This window comes from Symphodus melops (assembly GCF_947650265.1).
Source record: "Symphodus melops genome assembly, chromosome: 11".
NCBI lineage: Eukaryota > Metazoa > Chordata > Actinopteri > Labriformes > Labridae > Symphodus > Symphodus melops.
This window is the reverse complement of record NC_136701.1, coordinates 25,730,129-25,754,132: the sequence shown is the minus strand read 5'-3', so window position 1 is coordinate 25,754,132 and position 24,004 is coordinate 25,730,129. Positions and strand designations below refer to the sequence as shown.

General features: G+C 46.8%; 1 protein-coding gene across 2 annotated transcripts in view; it reads left to right on the top strand.

Moving 5' to 3' along the window:
- Positions 1 to 22,687, top strand: part of LOC306831627 (polypeptide N-acetylgalactosaminyltransferase 10-like) — a 46,961-nt gene extending 24,274 nt beyond the window's left edge. Inside the window, exons 6-15 of one of the 2 annotated variants that reach the window (XM_079355818.1) lie at positions 8,591 to 8,776; positions 9,027 to 9,210; positions 11,728 to 11,845; positions 18,258 to 18,365; positions 20,139 to 20,360; positions 20,982 to 21,098; positions 21,506 to 21,655; positions 21,749 to 21,925; positions 22,025 to 22,178; positions 22,254 to 22,687. In XM_079355818.1, coding sequence (XP_079211944.1) covers positions 8,591 to 8,776; positions 9,027 to 9,210; positions 11,728 to 11,845; positions 18,258 to 18,365; positions 20,139 to 20,360; positions 20,982 to 21,098; positions 21,506 to 21,655; positions 21,749 to 21,913 — 1,250 coding nt within the window. In that variant the 3' untranslated portion in view covers positions 21,914 to 21,925; positions 22,025 to 22,178; positions 22,254 to 22,687. The remainder of the gene's footprint in view (positions 1 to 8,590; positions 8,777 to 9,026; positions 9,211 to 11,727; positions 11,846 to 18,257; positions 18,366 to 20,138; positions 20,361 to 20,981; positions 21,099 to 21,505; positions 21,656 to 21,748; positions 21,926 to 22,024; positions 22,179 to 22,253) is intronic. The other variant, XM_079355819.1, reaches the window with a different exon arrangement.
- The last annotated feature ends 1,317 nt before the right edge of the window (positions 22,688 to 24,004 follow it).

The window sequence follows — 24,004 nt, the reverse complement described above, 5'->3', positions numbered from 1 at the left end:
CTGTAAAGGGCTTATTGTCCTAACCAAGTAAATGTTCTGCTGTGTGGTAACCATGGACACGATGTCTCTCCCTGACCCTTCCTCGTGGAGACATTACAGTTAACATGCAGAACAGGAGTTTGTCAGAAATCAGGGATGATCTGCTGCCTTCTGTTTGTCGGCGAGCTGCACACCACAAACACCAGCAGAAAGGTGGCTGTGATTTTAGAAGGGTATCATAGCAACAAGAACCCCGAAGGTATGATGGGAAAACTGGCTGTGAGCGTGTGACCTCGTGTCCTTCCATTCATCCTGTGTAGTCACACCTGTGGCAGCTGTTTGGGATCACAGCTGGAGTTTCTGTAGCAGCTGTGGAGCTTTCAAAGAGCCACCAACAGTCGACCTGTGCAGCCACGCTGTGAGACTGTTTCCCTCTGCACAGTGAGATGAATGTGTTCACCTCCACCACACGCTGCAGGTGCAGAGCGAGTCTGCAGCCAGCGGCTCTCCCGATGTTCCTCGACTTCCTGCCAGGTTTCAAACCGATGCACTCACCGGAACAGTTTTTAAGGAGCAATAGTAATGCTGATGGTGCCTTTTCCCCATGATCACAGCTGACACGACATCGTGTGCGTCTGTAACAAATGAATGCCGATGTGTCTGTGTCTGTATGAACACGTCGAGGGAATCAATGACTCTGATTGATAAAATGTTTTTCATAGAAATATATTGAAATCTGGATGCAACTTCTCAGTTTCCTTTCCGTTCTGTGCAGCTCATGTTCAGATCATGTTGACGTTAGGAGGTTCGGCTCTTTTGTTGTCCTCTGTCTTTCTCTCCGTGCCTGTGATTAGATTCTTCCTTCTCTTCTCTCTCTTATCGTTAAGTCTCATTTTGTTAATTTGGTGTGACCAGATTTGGAGCGCTGATTTTCTCTCCTTTTCTTTAACACTTTTCACTAAAAAGAGGGATTTCACCAGATTACCCCCCTGCTGTCACATCACAGCGGGGATTCAGACGGTGACATCTTCATTTTCTTTGCGTTCTCTTAATTTGCAGCCCGTGGCAGATTTGTGCTTCTTGCACTGACGCGTCTGTCTTCTGCTCTCGTTCAGTATTCGAGCCAACACAACGCGCTGCACACGCTCTCCTCCAGCTTCTCACACTTTCCTCTTTAACTGCACATTTCAGCTGAGGTCATTTCTTCATGTCGGCGTGGAGTGACCTCCTCCATTCATTCTCTGCATCTCTGTTTGCTCCTCGCTCTGCTTCTGTCCCCCGCACGCTGTCAGCCTGACACGACTCAAACATGGACGGACTTCGATGTAAACACACAGAAAATGTTTGACTTCGTGACTTTAAATCTTTCTGCATATTTTCTTGAATGAAAGCTTTCCGTTCACTGTGACCTCCATCACTCAGCCTGTTTATCCCTCGCTCTGCTGCCACATCCGACCGGGGCAGCAGCAGCTCTGATTTATTTGAATCTTCACTTTCTCTCCTTCTTTCTGTGCCTGTAAACTGAAGCATCTCCCTGAATAAACCGCCGTAAGAGCTGACGCCACCTGACAATGAAAGTGGGAAAATGAGATCTCTGATATTTGTTTGTCGCAGCGAGGTCGCTGCATGGATTCACTCTGCATTCACGCTGCCTCTCCTCTTGTTGGTCTGCTGAAACACCGACAGTCTATACATGGTGTGTGACTTTTAGACTGACCTACAGTAATAAGAGAATAACTTTGTCCATACAGAACCTTCTAGAACAGATGTTTTGTTAAGCAGCAGATTAGAGAGGAGGAGAAACGTGCTAAGCTGTATTTTGTATAATAGACAGTCACTGCCCTGACGCCCGCCTCCACCATCGGACTGTGTCGTCCTCAGTCATGCACGCCGTGCTCCAACCTCCACCTCAGTGGCGAGGAAGCGTGGACGACAGAAAGGAGAAATCCTTCCTTCATATTATCCCATCTGCTCTTTTGTAAAGCGCAGATAACGCTCGTTAGGAATTGATTGGTGGGACATTATCAACATTATGACCTCAGCGTGACCTCGCTTTAATAATAAGCTTGAAGAACGGCGTGATTCCCCTCGGCGGTTTAACGACGGTCACACTGGGTAAACGGTAACGCGTGTGTGTCTGACAGCTGAGCACGGGGAGGGATGAGCGTCCCAAAGTCACTCCACAGATCTGTGGTGGAGGTGGAGAGCGCGTCGTACAGAATCGCTTCAGAGGGAAGCAGTTAGACTGTGAAAGGTAGAAAACAAGCAGTCCAGAATGCAGCCTTCATCCTGATATAGAGACTTGACTTGTGTTTGTCGATGTCACTGATTCTAATCCATGTAATCGCAGCCGGTCGCTCAGCGTGTATGAACTGAGGCACGCTGCACTGCATCAGCTCCTCTGTGATGGAAACCTGCCATCGGCTGATTGATCGTCCAATTACTTTCCTGCTCTCTGCGTCCAGACGGGATCAGCTGCTGCACTTCTTCTCGTGGAAGAAGAAGCGCAGAATGAAGTCACGGACGTGTTTGCACCTGCTCGTCTTTCTGCGATGACATGGTGTCAGAAGACAGACGGACAGTTCAGAGGCGGGTCGCATGTCTCCTTTGACTGACTCTACTTTAAACTGTGGAGTCTTTTCTAAGTTTTCCTTGGAGAACATTGTCTTCACATCGTGTCCTGTCGCGACGCTCGCTGTCCACACTGCCTGTCTGATCCCTCACCAGCACGGATCAGTCAGAACCAAAACCAGAGAGTCAGCTCTGTGAACCGGTCCAACACTGGAAAGGTGCTGTGTAAGTGAAAACAGCGACACCATCAACACTGCGCCTCTTATCTCAGCTTTTATGACTGCTTTAAGTTTGGCTCGGCTGCTGTCAACTTTGAGCTTCTTATCAACACCAGCAGCCGGAGAGGAAGTGGTGCTGATGAGGAGACGATTGGTCCGATGGAGGCGAGGATGCAAGGAGAGAGAGAGAGAGAGAGAGAGAGAGAGACAGAGAGAGAGAGAGAGAGAGAGAGAGAGAGAGAGAGAGAGAGAGAGAGAGAGAGAGAGAGACAGAGAGAGAGAGAGAGAGACAGAGAGAGAGAGAGAGACAGAGAGACAGAGAGAGAGAGAGAGAGAGGAAGCAATGCAGAGACTGAGCAAAGTTCAGCATGTTTATTCATTCATGTCAGTGTGTGTTTGTGTGTGTGTGTGTGTGTGTGTGTGTGTGTGTGTGTGTGTGTGTGTGTGTGTGTGTGTGTGTCTGAGGCTGAAGGGAGATAATGAGGTAATGGAGCTCGGTGAAGTGTGACGGCGAGACGAGCGATATGAAGAGGAGCTTGAGAGGGAGACAGATGACGGAGGACAAAAGCAGCTAATTAAGTGTTGCCATTTCGAGATGTGGAGCATCAGCAGGAGCTGATTGATTCAAACGTCCTTTAGACGAGGAGGCGACCATGTGAGCAACACTCAGGACAAAGTGAAGAGTGGCGACTGTAGCTGTGGGGACGTTCTGATCGGCCTCGGCATGAAGTTAGAACTCTGGAGCAGCGTGCGTGTGACCCAGCCTGAAAGGCTCCTCTTCCTCGTCCTGGAAGAGGAGCGCCTCGTGGTCAAAGACTCTTTTCATCGTCTCACTCCCACTTTGGTACAACTCTAAAGGTCCAATCAGTGAGCTCCTTCACTTGGTCTTCATCTTTACCTTTGAATTAAACTAAACATTTAACACACCTAGTGGACACTACAGAGGGAAGCAGGACAACCTCGTAACCTAGCAACAATGAGGTCGTCTGTGGACACAGGCCCTTACTGTGTTACTTCCACTCTGAGTGTGATGTGCGTTCAAATCTAGTCAGTGAAATTCTAAAAAAAATCCCAGCTATTTCGATGCAGCGTCTTGTTTTGTTGTTTGTTTGTTTGTTTTTTTTGGCACACTGGAAAGCTTTCCAGCGACGTGGCACAACACATTTGTTCAGCACACATCAGAGAAACAGAGAGGAAACAATGTGAGCGTCTGCCCCCACAGGGCCTGCAGCCTAACTGATGACGACCTCCCTGTGTGGGTACCATGAAGAATACCAAGGGCTCTCCCTCTCTCTGTTTTATACCTTCCACACCAACTGCTTTATCACATCCTCAGCTCAACATGAATCCAGACTGTCAGTGTTTTTATTCCCGCTGTTCCTCCATTTATCAAACCTGACAGCCCAACACAGCAGGGAGCCATGATTATCTTATTTTGAAGGGTCAGTGGCTGCAGTTTGGTGAGGTGGGAGTGATCGTTACGATCACACCGAGGCTGCTCACGACCGTCTGTGCCAAGCGGGACATGAACGAGCTTTAACTCTGAGAAAGTTGAGAGTTTTTAAACTTGAAGCCAGGAGTGGAAGGAGCACGCGGCAGGCAAGTAAACCAAAGTAAATGTTGGTTTTGGGTCCTCTGCTGATTGGACCCTAAGGCTGTTTAAATCTGAATTATGTGAACGTAGATTAATGAGCCTTGATATTGCTTTGTTTTATTACACACATGAGAATGTCTTTGACATTTGAAGCTTTATTGGAAACTAAAGAAGTCATATTCACATTTTGTCTTTCTTTGATACATCAGAACAAATATCCTCATGTGTGCCTTCCTCACTGAGAGGGGCGTTTCGCAGTGAATTGACGGACTGCTCCTTTAAACATCAGCTGGTGTCATTTCAGGTCACTGAGCATCAAAGCGAGACAAACATGAGCTAAAAGCACGTGTGTGCATTTCATCAATGATGTTTGAAATGTATGCCGACACTCTGACGTGAGCCTGAGGCCGGCTGCAGAGCGTTTCATCTTCTGCTTCGTGTCAGAGTTCGCCGCCGCGTGAGCAAACGAAAAGAGACTGCTGCTGCGGCGTGCGCGCGAGGGAGTGAACGGGTGCTGCTCTGCGGGGAGGCAGACAAACAGAAAGGCAGGAAGACCTGCGAGTTCAGGTCGACTCAGATGAAATGGACTTCTATCACCAAAAGCTGCGTGCGATGAGGTTCCTGGCCTCACGCTGGGAAATGACCCCGACCCCCTCGCTTCTTTAGCCCTCCAATCTTCCCCTGCCTCACATTCTAATAAAGACTAATGTGTTTGCCGACATCAGCTCGCTCTCATTAGCGTGATTAATTGCCTCCTTGCTTTCGGTAAACAGTGTGAGCCGTATTCCAATTTATTCAGTGAAAATTATCCAATCATAATTAAATACTCTGATCTTTCTCCCCCAGCCTCTTCCCATACACGCTCTCTTCACACACGGGGCGAATGTTCCTTGATTAATTTTGCCGAGCTCCCCGTCATTAGCGGGATGATGTAAGCGTCATTCTGCTCAGGGTGAGCGTTTGAGTCGGGCTTCGTAACGGTCACTTTTTAATGAGTTGATTTATTGCAGGGACGCGCGCGCAGGACAGCTCGCCGCTCCCTCACAGCGTGATGCCGACCCCGCCGAGCCCTTCTGCCCTTGTTGCAATGACACACTTTACAGCCGGTAGGTCAGCTGCTGTGCAACACAATAAACACAGCAAAGCTAAGATGGCTGACCTTCAGGACTGTACGAGAACAGGATGCCACTTCAATCTAAAAAGAAAAGATGTGTGTTTGATCAGGTGACGTAGGAGTGACAGGTGAGCTGTAAATATATATATTAGATTTATGTGTAAGATTTGAAATGTACTTCAGACTCTTAAAAACAACCTGCACTTCCGTCTCACATGCTCACTGTGACATCGCTGGGTGAGGAACAGGATCAGGTCTATGCTCACTCATATTTCCGCTGTCTTTCATTGGCTAATCAGCGGCACTCAATCGCACAATGTTCCTTATTGTCAACCTGTCGACGTTCTGCTCTTTTAAAAAACTGATGATGGATTTTAAGGTCACGACGTCTCGCTCGGCGTCTCGGTAGTACTTTTTAAAAAGTCTTTTAAAAAGGATGTTTTTCTGCCTTCAGTTCCTTCATGCTGACGTTTTGTACGCCCCTTCATCTCTCCATCACCGCCCATCCTTCACCCATCAAGTCTTGACCTTCACCAGGGTCTGGACTACACGGGTCCACGTTGAGAATTGCCAGCGCCAATGTCCTTTCTGTCAAGTTACCTTCCCATCTGAACCATTGTAATCAATTATTGTCTGAATTCTTGAACTAGAGCTCCACGTGTCCACACAGCGGCGTGTGCTCGGGTAGACCCGGCTGTTATACCGACCAGTTCTTAAGGAGATATCACAGATTTCTTCACTCTCGTTAATCCCCATTAACACCAGTTCAACGTGTTTAATGGTGCTCTTCATTACAGCTACATGTTGCTGTAGGGGCGCTGTCCATGGTGCTGAACTCTTCAACGAGGACTAATGTTTCACTTCAAAGTCAAAGTCAGTACCAGGATGGAGTGCTTGTGAGCACGCCGAGAACAATCGTGCCTACTACCGAGACGCCGAGCGAGACGTCGTGACCTTAAATCCATCATCAGTTTTATTCCTCTTTGGAGGATTGAAAGATGAGACGGAACAGAGCAGCGTGAGGAAACAGATAGATGGAAGGTTTGACACGAGACGGCATCTCTCTTTTCTTCCTCTGTGATAATAGCATAAAAAAAACTGGTAATGTTTCTCTTGCTGCAGGTCGTGTGCATCTTTATTCAAACTGTAGCCTCTCAGACTATTTTCTCCTTCTGTTTATCTCTCTCCTGTCAGCTCCAGCTCACTTCTATCTGCAGCTGACATGAAAGCAAAGAAAGTTTCCAACAGATGAAGTTAAAAGGTCGACTTTTCAACTCCTCACAGCCTCTCTCTCTCTCTCTCTCTCTCTCTCTCTCTCTCTCTCTCTCTGTCTCTGTCTCTCTCTCTCTCTCTCTCTCTCTGTCTCTCTCTCTCTCTGTCTCTGTCTCTCTCTCTCTCTCTCTCTCTCTTGCTCTTGCTCTCTCTCTCTCGCTCTCTCTCTCTCTCTGTCTCTCTCTCTGTCTCTCTCTCTCTCTCTCTCTCTCTCTCTCTCTCTGTCTCTCTCTCTCTCTCTCTGTCTCTCTCTGTCTCTCTCTCTCTCTGTCTCTCTCTCTCTGTCTCTCTCTCTCTCTCTCTCTCTCTCTCTCTCTTGCTCTCTCTCTCTCTGTCTCTCTCTCTCTCTGTCTCTCTCTCTCTCTCTCTCTCTCTCTCTCTCTCTCTCTCTTGCTCTCGCTCTCTCTCTCTCGCTCTCTCCTCCTGTCGACAGTCGGTATTGTGGCTTTTTGTAAAGAAGCTGTCAAAGTTATATTTCATGTTTTGACTGCTTCAGAAATGATTTCTATTCAGAGCTCTGAGGGCCCGTGCTCTTATCCTCAAGAATGAGATTCAAGTGTATGAAATCCAATTTCCTCATGCTCTCCACAAACCGTGAGGAGACGCTCCTACTTTCTCCTTCATTTGTCGCAGAAGTCTCCCGTTTGGACTAAAGCCTTACCTGAACGCTCTTCATGGCACAAACATTCAGAACACACAAGACAGCACTGCAGACAGCAGCTCGCTAAAGCCTGCCTCTGTCAAGGTCCTACCAAATATCCCACAACAAACCTCGCTTTCTAAAAATATCAAGTTTTTAATTTTCCTCCCATCAATAAGTCAAAGAGATGAAGGACGTTTTATGGAGGATTATTGCTCTTAAATCTCAAAGTAAAAGCGTTGGAACAATAAATGGACATCTCATCTCCAGTGAAAGCTTTCTCTCCATTAAAGGCCATTTATCCATCATCCCTTTAGCAGTAATGGGAGCTAAACTGTGCTCACACAGCGCTCTTTGACTTGATTGCTGTGATGGATACGATTTGATTGCAGGGCAGTCACAGGGCAAATTGTTGCCTTCAGAATTAAACGTCCATCTACCAAAATAAGTCTGCTTGAGCTCCTGATTCTTTACATCTAGAAAAGGGAAATACCATTCAGCGTTACTTTTAGGAGTTGATACAGAAAGATTAAAGACTCATCAGCTGTTACCAACGCCAGAGTGCACGTTCTTTTACCCATCACTCATGTGAGGGAAATAACAATCATGCCTTGTGTGAAAAGGCTTCTTATATACTGAATGTATCATCTCTGCACCCCCAACAGAAAAGTTACCCCACCTGTTCCTCATACCACACCTGACAAACTTCCCACAATGCATTTGCTGCAGTCTTGTTGATAAAATTCCCCTCACACAGAGAAGAAGTGATTTGCTCTAAACAGACGTTTGTTATGTAAAGAAAACAAGGGCTCCATCTCCGGCTTCAATCTCTCCTTTTCTGAAGTATCCTTCCATCTATGTTTTAAACCTCTTATCTGCTGCAGAGTGGTGGGCTGCCAGCATGCACTGTGTAAGAGGTATACATCCTGGAAGTGGTGCCAGTTTATCACAAAGCACTGCAGTAACCACTGCAGAGTCGAGCAGGCTGTGAATAAATCTGAACTCCACACAGCTCCACTTCTTTTTACACTTTACTCAAACAGCTGAGGAGCCAGCGGTTTGACTCACATCCATGAGTCATGAGTCATCGGGTTTGGGTTTGAACGTGTGTGTGTGTGTGTGGGGGGGGGGGGGGGTTCACTTTGTAACTTATTGTTTACATCTAGTGATTTTGGGGCTGATTTTATGATCTCACACTGCAGAGCACCTGAAGGGGGCGCTGGAGGAGTACATGACGCGTCTGCCGAAGGTTCGCATCCTGAGGACGAAGAAGAGGGAGGGTCTGATCAGGACTCGCCTGCTGGGAGCTGGAGCCGCTAAAGGAGAAGTCATCACCTTCCTGGACTCTCACTGTGAGGCCAACGTCAACTGGCTGCCTCCACTGCTGGGTGAGCAGCACACACACACACACACACACACACACACACACACACACACTCTTGTCTGCCTCGTGGACTTGCACCCAAACAAAGAAACCTTCTCAATTATGTCTTTCCATTAGACACTCTGGTTCAGCTCTGTCCCCCCAGCAGGAAGACCACCCAACATGGATCCATGTTCACCACAAACCCTGAGACCCACATCACCACCAAATCTCATCCAGCCTCTCTATCACCTTCCTCCCTCTGTGTTTGTCAGACCGAATCGCCCAGAACAGGAAGACCATCGTGTGCCCGATGATCGACGTGATCGACCACGACAACTTTGGCTACGACACGCAGGCAGGGGACGCCATGAGAGGAGCGTTTGACTGGGAGATGTACTACAAACGGATCCCCATCCCTCCGGAGCTGCAGAGGGACGACCCCAGTGAACCCTTCGAGTGAGTGACACACGTTAATGTCCTACAGCAAGATCATGTACATCGATCATCAGGAGCATCCCGACAAAGGGAAGGAGAACGATCTGCTCCGTGAGCCTCTCAGTGTTTTATGTTCTGTTTAACAATCCACGCAGTATGAAGGCTCACAGTTTGCTCAGTCTGTGTTCAGGCTCATCCCTAAGGTCGCCTCAGGCAGAGAGAGAGAGAGAGACAGAGAGAGACAGAGAGAGAGAGAGAGAGACAGAGAGAGAGAGAGAGAGAGAGAGAGAGAGAGTGACATGTGGAAAAAGGAGCCACAGGTGGGATTTGAACCCAGGCAGTCTGACAGCACCCTCCACACTGTACGCGGGTGGCATGCACAAAAAGCCTAAATGTTTACATCAGCGTACATTCTTGGAGTAAGGAAGCAGAAAGGTTACACTGACCTCGACCTTTATCTGCCGAAGTTGAAACTCTCATCCCGAGGTGGAAATGTTGGTCTAATGCTCGTTAAGAAACGTTGAAAACACTGAAGAAAAAGAAGCAGGGAGGTTTTTGTCGACACAGTTAGATTCTTTCCAACCTTTTCACCTGTGCAGAAGAAAACTGCAGAAAGTCGGCCGCTCTCACCGTGGGACTCGTATCTGTGCTCACTGCTCAGGAGGCGTGGGAAGCCCCCGAGTCGTCCTCACTGCTGACTGCACAGGATCAGCCCTGTTTGCCTTTAATTGATCCTCCTCGGGGACGACTTTGGCGAGAGCAGACTACCTGCTGGCTGCCTGCCTCCGACTTCTTCCTGTGAAAAAGCTTGTAACTATGACAACCTGTGAGTGTGTATTGGGATGTTTCTGCACAGAATAGAGCTGCATTTCTTTTCTTTTCTTTTTTTTTTTGGGGGGGGATGAGAAAAATCCAATTGTGTTTTGATTGATTGCTGAGATCAGTGTTCCATTAATGGGGTTTAAGGAAGGCATGTGGCGGGGATCGTCGGTTTCCACAAAAGAAATCAAATATATATTTGTGTGTGTGTCTGCACCTGCTGCCCCAATTTCCCTGCCTCAGGTGTGCTGCAGCTTAAATCGAGTGCAGCAGTGATAGAGCAGCTAACAAGCCGTGCACTCAGCAGCACACAGAGCTTGTCACAGCAGACAGAAGCCACACTGCTCTGTTGTGGGTTAATTGGTTCTGCACTGTTCAGAGCATCTTCATTATCTGCCGAGAAATAGTCCCACAGTAAATGCATGCACTCTGACTCTGCGTCTGCAGCTCTGTAGATTGTTTTCTTGCTGTTTTTCTGACGCCAGCTCTCTGTCATTTCAACATTTCATCCTGTAGGCTCTGAAAAGTTACAGTGGAATCAATCCAAGACAGCAGAGAACGTACCACGTCGAAACCTCTCAGACAAGCCCTGCAGCCGAATCCACTTCTCAGCCTACAGTCCATATGTTCACTTTATTTTACACTATAGTCTCGTAAACAATACTTCCCTCAATACGCTTCTTCCAACTGAGCCATCTGGTCCACAGTAACAGAGTGGAGAAAGCACACATTGAACATATTGGAGATGATAATCAACATCCAGACAGATTTTTGCTCCAGGAGTGATCACAGAAGACCCTGAGCAGACTAAGACTACAGCTCCCCTGGTTTGAAGACCTGGTGTGGAGCAAACACCAGCACAGAGACCTCTTGAAGACGTGGGTCCTGCTGACAGTGCACACCCACAGCTTGTATATGGTCCTGATCATTGCCAGGTTATAGAAGTTCATTTCTCCTCCCCCAGCTACTGAAACAATGTGACATTAGCATCACCTCTAGTGCTGGAAATTGTTCCTTCAAAAAGTTTCTCCTCAGCTGAAGTCTTACCACTTCTTTCTTGACCTCAAGAAGCACGTGAGTAACTTCGATCAGAGCGGCCATGTTGAGACTCTTTCTGTTTTTAAAAGTTATATTTGGAGTCTTATTTTGTTCCTTTCCTGAATAGGACAGCTAAAGACAGACAGGAAGTGTTGGAAGGAAAGAGAGAGGGATGACATTCAGCAGAGGATGCAACGAGGACTGCCTCCTCTGTACAAGGGGCGCGACCCCAAGTGAACCTTTGTTCAGCTGAGAGGGCTGTGAGTGCAGTCATACAGCGTCTGATGCTTCGGGGGCTTTATTCTTTGGATGCTGAGAACTGAAAAGTTGGCTTTGGATGCTGCCCGTGTGAAATACATCGATAGTGGACACAGGCCACACAAATAAGCCCACATCGTTTTGACTGTGTAGGAGCTTTGTTTAAACAATCCTTTAGGGCACTTAGCTTCTCCAGAAGTGAGGCGACTCATCAAGGAAGTTTCAAGAAAGAATTCTCTGTTATCAGCTGTTGTCTTGAACTCAGTCTTTTATAGATGACACTAAATGTTCTTTACATTTCCTGTTGACGTTTCAGTTGCTTGAGGGGAAGTTTCCGTCCTCACTGATTCTTACTCAAAGTGAAGACAGACCTTGTCGTAGTTGTCTTCGTGACTGTCTGTGTTGTATTTGGTGTCTCTGCAGGTCACCGGTGATGGCAGGCGGACTGTTTGCCGTGGACAGGAAGTGGTTCTGGGAGCTGGGAGGATATGACACGGGCCTGGAGATCTGGGGAGGAGAGCAGTACGAGATCTCCTTCAAGGTAACAGATAGACGATGATAAGCTGCTATTGTAGCTTCTGAAACTCTATTTGTAAATAATAAATAAATAAATAATAAATTAGCGCACCAAGCGTTCGACCACAGGAGCGAACTGCGTACACCCTGACAGAGCAGGGGGAGCAATTCAGGGTTACATCGGACATGTTGCTCGCAGGAGCTGGGGATCGAACCCTCAACCTACGGTCCTACCCACTTAGCCACAGCCTAACGGGTTTGCCTGTTGATAGGCTTGTACAGTATGTTGATGTTGACTTGAAGAATCCTGCTCTGTTTGTTGCGTCCCCCCTTATGGAGCAGACTTGTTGCTGCTTCCTGATCCGGCAGACTTGGAGTTAATCTAAACATGCGGCTGAGGTTTAATGAGTGTTGCACAGATGAGTCCTCTGTTTGTATGTCGGTGTGGACAGTGACCCTCTGAGATGGAGGACTGTCACCTTAAAGCCGACCTCCGTCTCGACCCGTCGCCAAGCCTGCTGCAAAAGCCTTTTATGGTTTAATATTGTTGTGAAGCTTTTCATCTTATTTAAATAATTACTGAGATAATATCCCGGGCCAAGGTTATAATTTGGCCAAGATTATCAAGCTATTGAATTTTGCTATCAGCACATGCCCAGCTGTGCCTCCTAGGTCTACTTATTGCCCTCAGATATTCAATTTGGTTTCCTTTTTATTAAGATCCCCATTAGCTGATAGAGCACAGAAATCCAATCTCCTGAGGTGAGAAGATTAACAGGCTCTCTTACTAATCCTTACAACCACACTGCTGCTCCCACAGACTGCCAGGTCCTGCTTGCATGTGAAACACAATCACTGCATTCACTTAATCAAAAGCTCCATCCTGGTCACGCTGCTATGGGAACATTGGGAAATTCTTACTCACACAGTGAAGTAATCTCAGGACGTGAAAACACAGCGAGCACCGAGGAGAGAGCCGGCCGTTAAACTCACGCTGGATCTTTTTTACTTCCCGCCTGCAGATTGGACTTTCTGTTATGCAAACATTTCTCAGAGACAGAGCTGCACTGGAGGCACAAAATAATTAAACCTCCAAGGAGGGAGCCAGAAAAATCTCTCATCCCGAAGAAGACTTGGCAGGAGAGAAACTTTTTAAAGCGTACCTTAAAAACAGGAATTATATGATGATTCTTTTATTTATGACTGTTTCAGAAAAAGCTGTCATGAAAATGCACCACCTGACACCAGTGTTGAAGTCAAGACCACATTAACATTTAGGGACCGAGACCAGGTCAAGACCACATTAACATTTAGGGACCGAGACCAGGTCAAGACCACATTAACATTTAGGGACCGAGACCAGGTCAAGACCACATTAACATTTAGGGACCGAGACCAGGTCAAGACCACATTAACATTTAGGGACCGAGACCAGGTCAAGACCACATTAACATTTAGGGACCGAGACCAGGTCAAGACCACATTAACATTTAGGGACCGAGACCAGGTCAAGACCACATTAACATTTAGGGACCGAGACCAGGTCAAGACCACATTAACATTTAGGGACCGAGACCAGGTCAAGACCACATTAACATTTAGGGACCGAGACCAGGTCAAGACCACATTAACATTTAGGGACCGAGACCAGGTCAAGACCACATTAACATTTAGGGACCGAGACCAGGTCAAGACCACATTAACATTTAGGGACCGAGACCAGGTCAAGACCACATTAACATTTAGGGACCGAGACCAGGTCAAGACCACATTAACATTTAGGGACCGAGACCAGGTCAAGACCACATTAACATTTAGGGACCGAGACCAGGTCAAGACCACATTAACATTTAGGGACCGAGACCAGGTCAAGACCACATTAACATTTAGGGACCGAGACCAGGTCAAGACCACATTAACATTTAGGGACCGAGACCAGGTCAAGACCACATTAACATTTAGGGACCGAGACCAGGTCAAGACCACATTAACATTTAGGGACCGAGACCAGGTCAAGACCACATTAACATTTAGGGACCGAGACCAGGTCAAGACCACATTAACATTTAGGGACCGAGACCAAGTCAAGACCACGTTAACATTTAGGGCTCGAGACCAGGTCAAGACCACGTTAACATTTAGGGACCGAGACCAGGTCAAGACCACGTTAACATTTAGGGACCGAGACCAGGTCAAGACCACGTTAACATTTAGGGATCGAGACCAGGTCAAGACCACGTTAACATTTAGGGACCGAGACCAGGTCAAGACCACGTTAACATTTAGGGACCGAGACCAGGTCAAGACCACGTTAACATTTAGGGACCGAGACCAGGTCAAGACCACGTTAACATTTAGGGACCGAGACCAGGTCAAGACCACATTAACATTTAGGGACCGAGACCAAGTCAAGACCACGTTAACATTTAGGGCTCGAGACCAGGTCAAGACCACGTTAACATTTAGGGACCGAGACCAGGTCAAGACCACGTTAACATTTAGGGACCGAGACCAGGTCAAGACCACGTTAACATTTAGGGATCGAGACCAGGTCAAGACCACGTTAACATTTAGGGACCGAGACCAGGTCAAGACCACGTTAACATTTAGGGACCGAGACCAGGTCAAGACCACGTTAACATTTAGGGACCGAGACCAGGTCAAGACCACGTTAACATTTAGGGACCGAGACCAGGTCAAGACCACATTAACATTTAGGGACCGAGACCAGGTCAAGACCACATTAACATTTAGGGACCGAGACCAGGTCAAGACCACATTAACATTTAGGGATCGAGACCAGGTCAAGACCACGTTAACAGTTAGACTGGGTCTCAACCAAGACTGGTTGAGACTCAAGATTTGAGTACAACAACACTACGTGACGCTATCAAACGGTCTGGGCTGCTACAGAAAAAGAACTTTCAGGGTCAAAGGGGATGGACTTTATTGATCACCAACTTTCTGTGAGACTTCCATTTCAGTGGTCACAACAAGCTGAACGTAAAGAAGTCCATATGTAAGCAAGACGCAGTCTGAACATCCGAGGCGAACCTCGAACATTCAAAGTCTCTCTTTTATTGCTTCCAGCCGTTTGGTTGGGTCAAACACAGGAAACGCTGCCACGATCTGAGCTGGATGCACTTATGTTTTATTTATCCAACGACACCAACCGAGACAATTTAGGTTTTTGGTCCCTCGTTCAGTCAGTGCTGGATTTTGTCTTCAAGCAACATGTTTTATTCATGCAGCCAGAGTGAATTCTGTTGTTATGTAGTTTTGTTCTCCTGTGTGATCTGAGTCTGTTCGCTGGTGTTGGACCTTCATCTGCAGAGCAGAGAGGGTGGAGTTCTGCCGCAGGAAAAATTAAAGTCTACGGGCCGGATGTGCCTCGGTGCTTTAATGGGCTTTGCACAGAGGATATTTTCGTCACGGTCAGAGTCACCTCCTTTCACAGACAGATCCTTCTAAAGACATTGTGGTTTCAAAACAGAGTCTAGTATGCATTCAATTCTCAGTAATTATTTAAACTTCTGGGCACCTTCAATGAGTTGGAGGAGCAGCCTTCACGTCCTTCTTTATCTGCATGAACGTTCTCCCGTCCAATCATCCCAACGAGCTCGTCAGTCACACTTCCTCAGCAGCTCATATTGGGACTTTCATTGACCTGCATTTGAAGGTGGACTCATTCCTTTAAGAGATGAGGTATCATAGTCCTCTCAGGGCCTCCATCAGGGGGGGGTGACTGGAACCTCTTGGGTATCAGCCCTAGATCTCTACATTAAGAGGAGAGCAGCAGCTGTGGGCAAGCTTGTAAAACATAACGAGCCAAGCTGCTAGTTACTCTACATACACAGATATTACTCTACATACACAGATATTACTCTACATACACAGATATTACTCTACATACACAGATATTACTCTACATACACAGATATTACTCTACATACACAGATATTACTCTACATACACATACACAGATATTACTCTACATACACAGATATTACTCTACATACACAGATATTACTCTACATACACAGATATTACTCTACATACACAGATATTACTCTACATACACAGATATTACTCTACATACACATACACAGATATTATTCTACATACACAGATATTACTCTACATACACAGATATTACTCTACATACACATACACAGATATTACTCTACATACACAGATATTACTCTACATACACAGATATTACTCTACATACACATACACAGATATTACTCTACATACACATACACAGATATTACTCTACATACACATACACAGATATTACTCTACATACACATACACAGATATTACTCTACATACACATGCAATCTTTATTTACAGATCGGGCGTGGTGATTTTCAGCATGGAAGTATTGTTAGATTCCCCGAGGTGGTTAAGGGATGAGGGGAGTCCACTGAAGAAGAACAGCTCAGCCTCCACACTAACACTGCATGACCTACTGGCTCTCGGGTTCTGTATGCTCAGGACCTTTGATTCCTAGTTGGCATCAGGTAAACTCAGTCAGCAGCTGCAGGAGCGTGAGAGCACCAACCTGCAGAGCACCAGGAGGAGAACGAACAAACACACACTACGGCACGGAACAGTTTTTTTAGTTTGTTGTACATTTGTAGTCCGAGCAGTTTTGACCAATCAGGCATCAGCAGCTTTTAGTGTGCAGGTGAAACAGTCAATGTGGACAACCATTTATCCGAGCTAATGATCCCAGATCCCATCAATGGTGTTCTGGGAAGAGATGGATCTCCTCTCGTGTGGCACAGACTTTCTTACTGTGGGTGTAAAAAGGTCGAACATCTGGCACTAACATCTGTTTATACATGTTTGTTTCATATTCAGGTCCTGCGTCTCACCTTCAAATAACAAACCTTTTCCTCATCATGAAGGAAAGCTCTTCTGGAGCCCTGAACCTCTCTTCTCCCCCTTCTTGTTTGTTTTCATGTTTAAATCCAGCGCTTCATTTTCTCACTTTTTATTCTGCCATTGTCTTCCAAACAAAACCCATTTCCCCCCCGCCTGCCGTGTCTAAGTCTTCCTTTCTTCTTCATCCTCTCTTCTTTTCTCGAGGTTTATTTTCAACTCTGCTTTTGTCCTCATTATTGTTCGAGGATTTCAATGAGGAACAGCTGCTGGATGTCTCTGTCTATTTGAGGTAGACAACACAGAGCTATCTTAAAAAGGTGGGTTATCGTAAGACAAACTCATTAAGGGGCTTCAAACATGATGGATCTGATTGTGCGAGGAGGTTTTGCAGATTTAGAAGTTGTCTTTGCCATTGTTCACCATAACCAACACAGATGAAGGCCAGGCTCAGCTCAGTCACGTGAGCTTTGCAGTGGACAGGCGAGGAAGAGGAGGAAGTTCTTGTTCGTTTGAATAATCTGTGCACCTTCGCTCAGTGAAAGCAGAACCACGATTAGATTCCCAAACTTCTAAGCTTTCCCCGCTGAGTGCTCCCGTGCAAAACGTCACACAGCGTTTGAGCACCATGGCAACAGCCACCATGCTTGTTTCAACGCCAGATGTAAGAGACAGAACTGTTGGCAGGATGTATACTGTACGAGAGGAGAACATCTGCAGAGCTCCAGCTGACAGGGAATAATTCTGATGATTGTGCTGCGACTTGGCGTGTTTGTGGCCAGAGTATGATCTTTTTAGTTAAAGGAATGTTTTGGGCCTTTTTGCCTTCACTGGATAGCAGAGCTGAAGAGAGAGGAAATGTTGGGAGGAGAGAGAGTGGGGGGAAGACATGCAGCGAAGTACAGAACCCATGGCCGCCGCATTGAGGACCTCCTACATGGCTCAGTTGGTAGAGTCCGTCTTCGCTCAACCAGAAGGTCAGGGGTTCGATCCCCAGCTTCGTTATCGGCGTTTAAATGTGTATGAATGGATGAGTTCAAACTGATGGACTCTGCAGCAGCCTCTACCATCAGTGTGTGAATGTGTATGTCAACGCTGCGCCCTGACTTTGGAGCTTTGGTTGTGCGTCATAAAAGGTTCCCTCCTATAATGTGAGATGACATTTATACAGCTGTACAGAGTGTGCCTGGCTGTAGATACTGGGGCTCTCCCCAGAGGCTCCATGCTTCTTGAATCCATCCGTCATGCTCAGGTGAAACGTGGTCACTTCTGTTCTTCCTCCTCTATCCGTCCATTTCATCTTTACGGCTCTGTTTCTGAATCCCCTCCTCCCTCCTCCTGGTCTCCGGGGATTTCTAAGTCTGTTAGAAGCCCTGTACTTCATGCCACTCTCTTCTTTGTCATAAGTCTACGACTCATCTCCTCAAACCGAGCGTCTCCTTCCTTCACCTCTCCACAACTTTCTCTCTGAGTGTAAAGTTAGACAAAGGCTCATGTGATGAAAGCGCTCTCTCTCTCTCTCTCTCTCTCTCACTCTAACTCTGCAGGTGTGGATGTGCGGTGGGCGGATGGAGGACATCCCGTGCTCCAGGGTAGGACACATCTACAGGAAGTACGTCCCCTACAAGGTCCCCGGTGGGATCAGCCTGGCAAAGGTAATCTTTTTATGCAGAGCGCCTGAACGTTTCATGACAAAAACACACAAAACAGCAGATTATACAAAGTCTCTGTTCGTCTTACAATATCTCATCATTTAGATTCTCCAGGTCACAATTCCATTGAAACATGAATTTAAAGTAATTTCTGATTCTCAAACAATCCCTAGATTGTCAAGAAAAATACTTTATTGCCATTATTGATCCAGTATTTGATGGTATGGCTGTTCTGGGATCTCGCTGCCCTTCCTGTGAATTCAAGGAAAGCCTAAGGCGGGAAGAGAAGCAGCAGACCTCAAACAGAGCGTGCACGACAACAGCGTGACTTTGAAGAAAAAGGAGGACCGGGCCTGGAGGAGGGCTAAGCCGGCTAGAGCAGTTTAAATAAGGCTGGATAACTTCTCTCTATGACCTCATCTCCACCCCGGGTGGCGAGGTGTCGTCGTGCCTGGCGTTCCTCACTTCTGCATACTGACTGCGTGGAGTCAGGCTTCCTCTAAGCGGAGAATTGTAGAATCCAAAGTGCGCTCTAACGGTTACCTTTAATAAAAACAGGACGGACCGCATGTCCAAGCGTTTGATTTAGTAAAATATTCAGAGGCATCAAAAGTCCACTTTGAACAGTCTGTGTGTCCGTGTGCAAATTTGACCGTCAGGTTTGTTTTTGCAGTGTGTCACAAACTTTGCATCAGAGGTGGCGAACGCCATTTTCAGGCCATGTTTTGTGTGAATGCAAACTTTATAACTGAGAGCCCGCACTGCTACCTCCTCCTGCACATTAAAACAAGCACAGATGGAGCAGGGAGCAGGAATGACACCAGAGGGGTTGCTGCATAATCATCTGAACCTTCAGGTCATCGACTAAGATGCCAGGATGGAGAATAGTTTGAACACGCCCACACATAAACAGGTACAGACAAACGTCAGCCTCGGTGAAGCAAGCGTTTAAGTGGAGCAAAAATAACAGATTGTTTTATTTCCGTTCTCCACTTCCTCTTCTAAGCACCCTCTTCATTCTCCTCTGCATGCATGAGAGAGCACTTTACAGTCAGCTCAGCTTCCACCAACAAAAGACCCCCTGATGAGACGCAGCAGTGTGCAGTCTATCCTCTATCTACGACTTATAGCCTTTGCAGGTGTTAGCGTGAAGAATGAGCTTTACTTTCTTTGTTCCTCGCACTATATTCAAAGTACCTCCACAGAATAAGAAAATTGTCGAAAAGCGCCAAATCATCTGGGTCGTAGCTGAGCACCATTCATTATGTATGCTTGTGCTGCAGCGTGCAGCTCGCCTCTGGTTGGCTCAGTATGCGACTCGGAGGCACTGGCCTTTGTTTGGAGCTTTAAACGGGACATTATCAGAATGCTGATGGTCCTGAGTTAACCTTTCCCTGCAGACAGAGGAAAACGTTTGCGTAAATGGTCCCGTTCCGAACACTGAACGTTGCTGTTTAACAATCCAGATTATTAGCTTTGGAAGTTTCTCTTGTTTTCTTCATGAAGACAAACAGAAAAGGTCGGCTGGGTCCCTGTGGTGAAAACTTTGTAACAGGTGCAGCGAAGTCTGACAGTCTGTCTGTATGTTGGGTTATTAAAGTCAATAAAACAGATGTGACTATCAAACTAACCAATCATCATGTCTTAAAGCAGATTAGGTATCCGGGGTCTAGTGTGAGCTCGTCTTCACTGCCAGGCGCCGAAGGGTTGTCTGTCAGACTTTGGAAAAGTTGTTTTTATTTGATAAGCTGACGCTCTCTCCTTATTGGACATCAGAACCTGAAGCGCGTGGCCGAGGTGTGGATGGACGAGTACGCCGAGTACGTCTACCAGCGCCGGCCCGAGTACCGCCACCTCTCTGCAGGAGACATGACGGCCCAGAAGGAGCTGAGGAACCGCCTCAACTGCAAGAACTTCAAGTGGTTCATGAGCGAGGTGGCCTGGGATCTGCCCAAACACTACCCCCCTGTGGAGCCTCCTGCTGCAGCCTGGGGATGGGTGAGGATCTGTCACACTGTGCATGAAACAGAACTCATTGATGTGTTTTCACAGAGGGAGAGTTTACAGATTATTATTCGTGCTCTGGAGCAGCTGATCGGGCCGGGTCGTCCTGTCCTCTGTAAACTGCAAGTTCAGTTTGAACTCAGCCGCAGAATCCAAAATCAGAGCTGAAACAGCCTCAGTTTGCAGAGTGTGTACCCGGACTAGAGCTGAGTCTTTGGAGGAGACCGTGAAGGCATCCATTCACACTTACTTTACAGGAAGTAGGACTGATTTCAGTGTGCATCATCTGATGGAAACACTCCCGGTGAAAACAATGATGAAACAGATTTGCAATAAGACAGGTCGTTGCCCTCTGGACGGGTCGACCCGAGTTCTCAACAGAAACAGCTGGACAGCTGTGGGAACAAACTAACCTGGAACGCAGGTCCATGTTCAGTTGTTTAATAAAAACACATATTATAGGAGGCCAAAGTACAGAACTATGATTCTTTAAGAAATATCCATCAGCGCCAGTATTCTGCTGGATCCATCATAATGGACTCAACTGTTCTGGGTTTGAGTTGCCATGATTGTGCTTTGTCTCAAAGTGCTGTTATGTGTTTGTGTGTGTTGCAGATACGTAACATGGGTAGCGGGATGTGCATGGAGATCAAACACTTTGTGTCAGGGAGTCCAATCCGGCTGGAGAGCTGTGTGAAGTCGCGGGGCGAGGTGGGCTGGAGTCACGGACAGGTGAGGGTCGCTCTCTCCTTTATGGCGTATAAATCACGAAGAGCTGCAGATGTCGCGTCTGAAAGGACCGTGACCTCTGAACTCACAGCGATTTATGGTTCATTGTTGAAGCATTGAGGGAGCGACACACACACAGCAGTGAGGGAGAGGCTTTTTTTATGATGTCGAGCACAACATTGACTTCTCTGTGTGAAGTCAAGTTCAGTCATCAATCATTTCTTACTCACTTCTTCTTCTCCACATAGTTGTTTGCGCGTTCCTGCCCAGAATAAACGTAAGGTGGACTCGTGGCCTTACTGCATCATTTATACAAACAGGCCGGGTCGCCGTGGCAACAGACGTGTTGCCAGGCGGAACAGAACGCGTCATTCAGACGATGCTGCCATTCTTCTTCTCTGTTCCTGCAGGTGTTAACGTTTGGTTGGAGGGAGGACATCCGGGTGGGCGACCCCATGCACACAAGGAAGGTGTGCTTTGATGCCGTCTCCCACAGCAGCCCGGTCACTCTGTACGACTGTCACGGCATGAAGGGGAACCAGCTGTGGCGCTACAGAAAGGTACGGCGTAGGGACGCTGGTGTCGGTACAGTAAGTAGGCGCTGGAACGATGGACCAATCACTCTTTCTTCCATAATGTGTGTCGTCCTGCAGGATAAGACTCTCTATCACCCCGTCAGTAACAGCTGCATCGACTGCAGCCCGAGCGAGCGGCGAGTCTTCATGAACACGTGCGACCCGTCCTCTCTGAGCCAGCAGTGGCTGTTTGAGAGAACCAACGCCACCGTGCTGGAGCACTTCAACCGGGGCGCCAACTGAGGCTGCTGAAGGGTAAGAAAAAGCAGTCTGGTACCAGCCCTCATGTCGCTTTCCTAACAACCAGCCGTCCGCTGTCAGACCTCTGACATGTCTGCTTGTGTTTTTGTTCAGATCAGAATCGAAACTAGAAGTGAATACTGTGCTGCTTCAGCGACGTTCCTCGTGGATCGGCAGGGATCTGGTGCACAGGCTGAGAGCTGAACGGACCGCACGTATCAACTTCCAGATGACAGTCGTACAGCACGGGCCTGTGACGAGGAAGGAGGTAAAGGAACACGCGCTTCAGTGAAGGTTACGGAGAAGAATACGTCTGTCACTGACTTCCTGTTTTGTGTCCTAGTACAGGATGGGAGAGCCGTGGTGAAACCTGATCGTCGTGCACAAACAGAGACTCTCCGATCTTTGGACATCACAAGTGTTGGAACTTTGTGAAGACGCTCCGGTCGTTCATTACGAGTGTGACTCCCCAAACACAGACTCTGATTGTCTCCTCTTTCATCAAATCTTGTTCAACTGTTGCCTTAGCATTTCCAACAATAGGAAATACCAGCCCCCTCGGTGCAAAAACAAAGTAACCTTGGTGACATAGGTGGACTGTTGTCTGCAGCTTTAGCAGTGTGAGAGCTGGAGGAAACGTGTGAAAACTGTAAACAAAGGTTCCTGCACAGCGCAAAGTGCAAGAATATGTCTCCTGTCAAATCTTGTGCAAACTCGTATCCAAAGTGCAAATGTTTATTTTTCTACTGAACAATAAAGTTATACGTCTACAAATGTAATGCAAGTTTTGTTTTTTTCACATGATTTATTTTTCACTTGCATGGAGCGTTGGTGCAGAGAAGAGAAGAGTTGCACGGCTGCTGTTTGACCGACGCTACTTTTTACTGCATGTTTTACTCTGAAAACTCTGAGGAATATCAGACATCTTGGGAAGAGCGCCGCTTTCTGAAAAGTTGAAAGATTTTTAACTGGAGCGCTTGGATCAGCTGCCTCGCGCTCCAGGTGGCGTCTGCTGCTGTACTCACTCAGGGTTATAAACGTTTGTTTGAGACTTTTAAAAGCTGTACTGTTAAGAAAGAAAACGCCATTTTAACTTTCTGGATGAGGTTGTTAAAAACGTTGAACTGAAATGAATCAGAAAAGCTAAAAGTGAGTTTCTGAAACATCATCTCTTCGTCAGTGACAGGAAGCCCACTCAGAGTGTTTCTTATTGGAAGTATGATGAAGCGGGGGTCAAACTAACTCATCCTCCAGCCGACATTCCTCCACAAAGGGCAGCAGCTGCGGAGCTCCATAGATCATTTGCCACTTTCACTTTTCTCTTATTGATGGAGTGAGTCATCAACCTGAGTGGTGAATCCACTGGGAGTCTGAGTCTGCAGATATTGGATGTCTGATGCCATCAAGGTCAGACAAACAAACGGCGGCTGCCAATGCAGGACCTGCTCCAACTTTTTATTCCTCGTTTGGTCTCAGCGTGGAAGCAAAGAACTTTTGGGACGCTCTGCCCTTTAAGATAAGATAATCCTTTATTCATCTCACGAGCGGAGAAATTTACAACCTTTGACTGACAAGGTAGAATACCTAAAAGCTGCTTCAGAGAAGTGGAAGGCTGAGGCTAACAGGAAGAAGAGAAGATTGAAGGAACACCAAGATAATCAGACACAGATAGGGGAAGACAACCAGGGCGATCGAGAGGGAGGGAGGGACACCAGACGAAGACAAAAACTACAAAATAAAACAAGAAACACTAAAAACAGAGAACTCAAGATGGTAAACGTAACAAGCGCATACAGGACAAAGAGAAAAAAGAAACAAGAACTACAAAATAAAACAGGAAATACTTCAGAGTAAAGTTGGAAAAAGCAGAGACAGAGAAATAAGAAACGAGTACAAAACAGGAAATCACAACTAAAAGAACAAACAAACTGATCACAGGTCAATCCTGACATTTTGATCAGAAAATATTAAATTGAAGCGTTTCTTTTTTTTTTTTTTTCCTTAACAGGTCCAAATAAAAAAAAAACAATCAGGCTTAGCTTGCACGTAAACAGCAAATCACAGCGACTCTGAGGGAGAATATTTGGGTTTCAA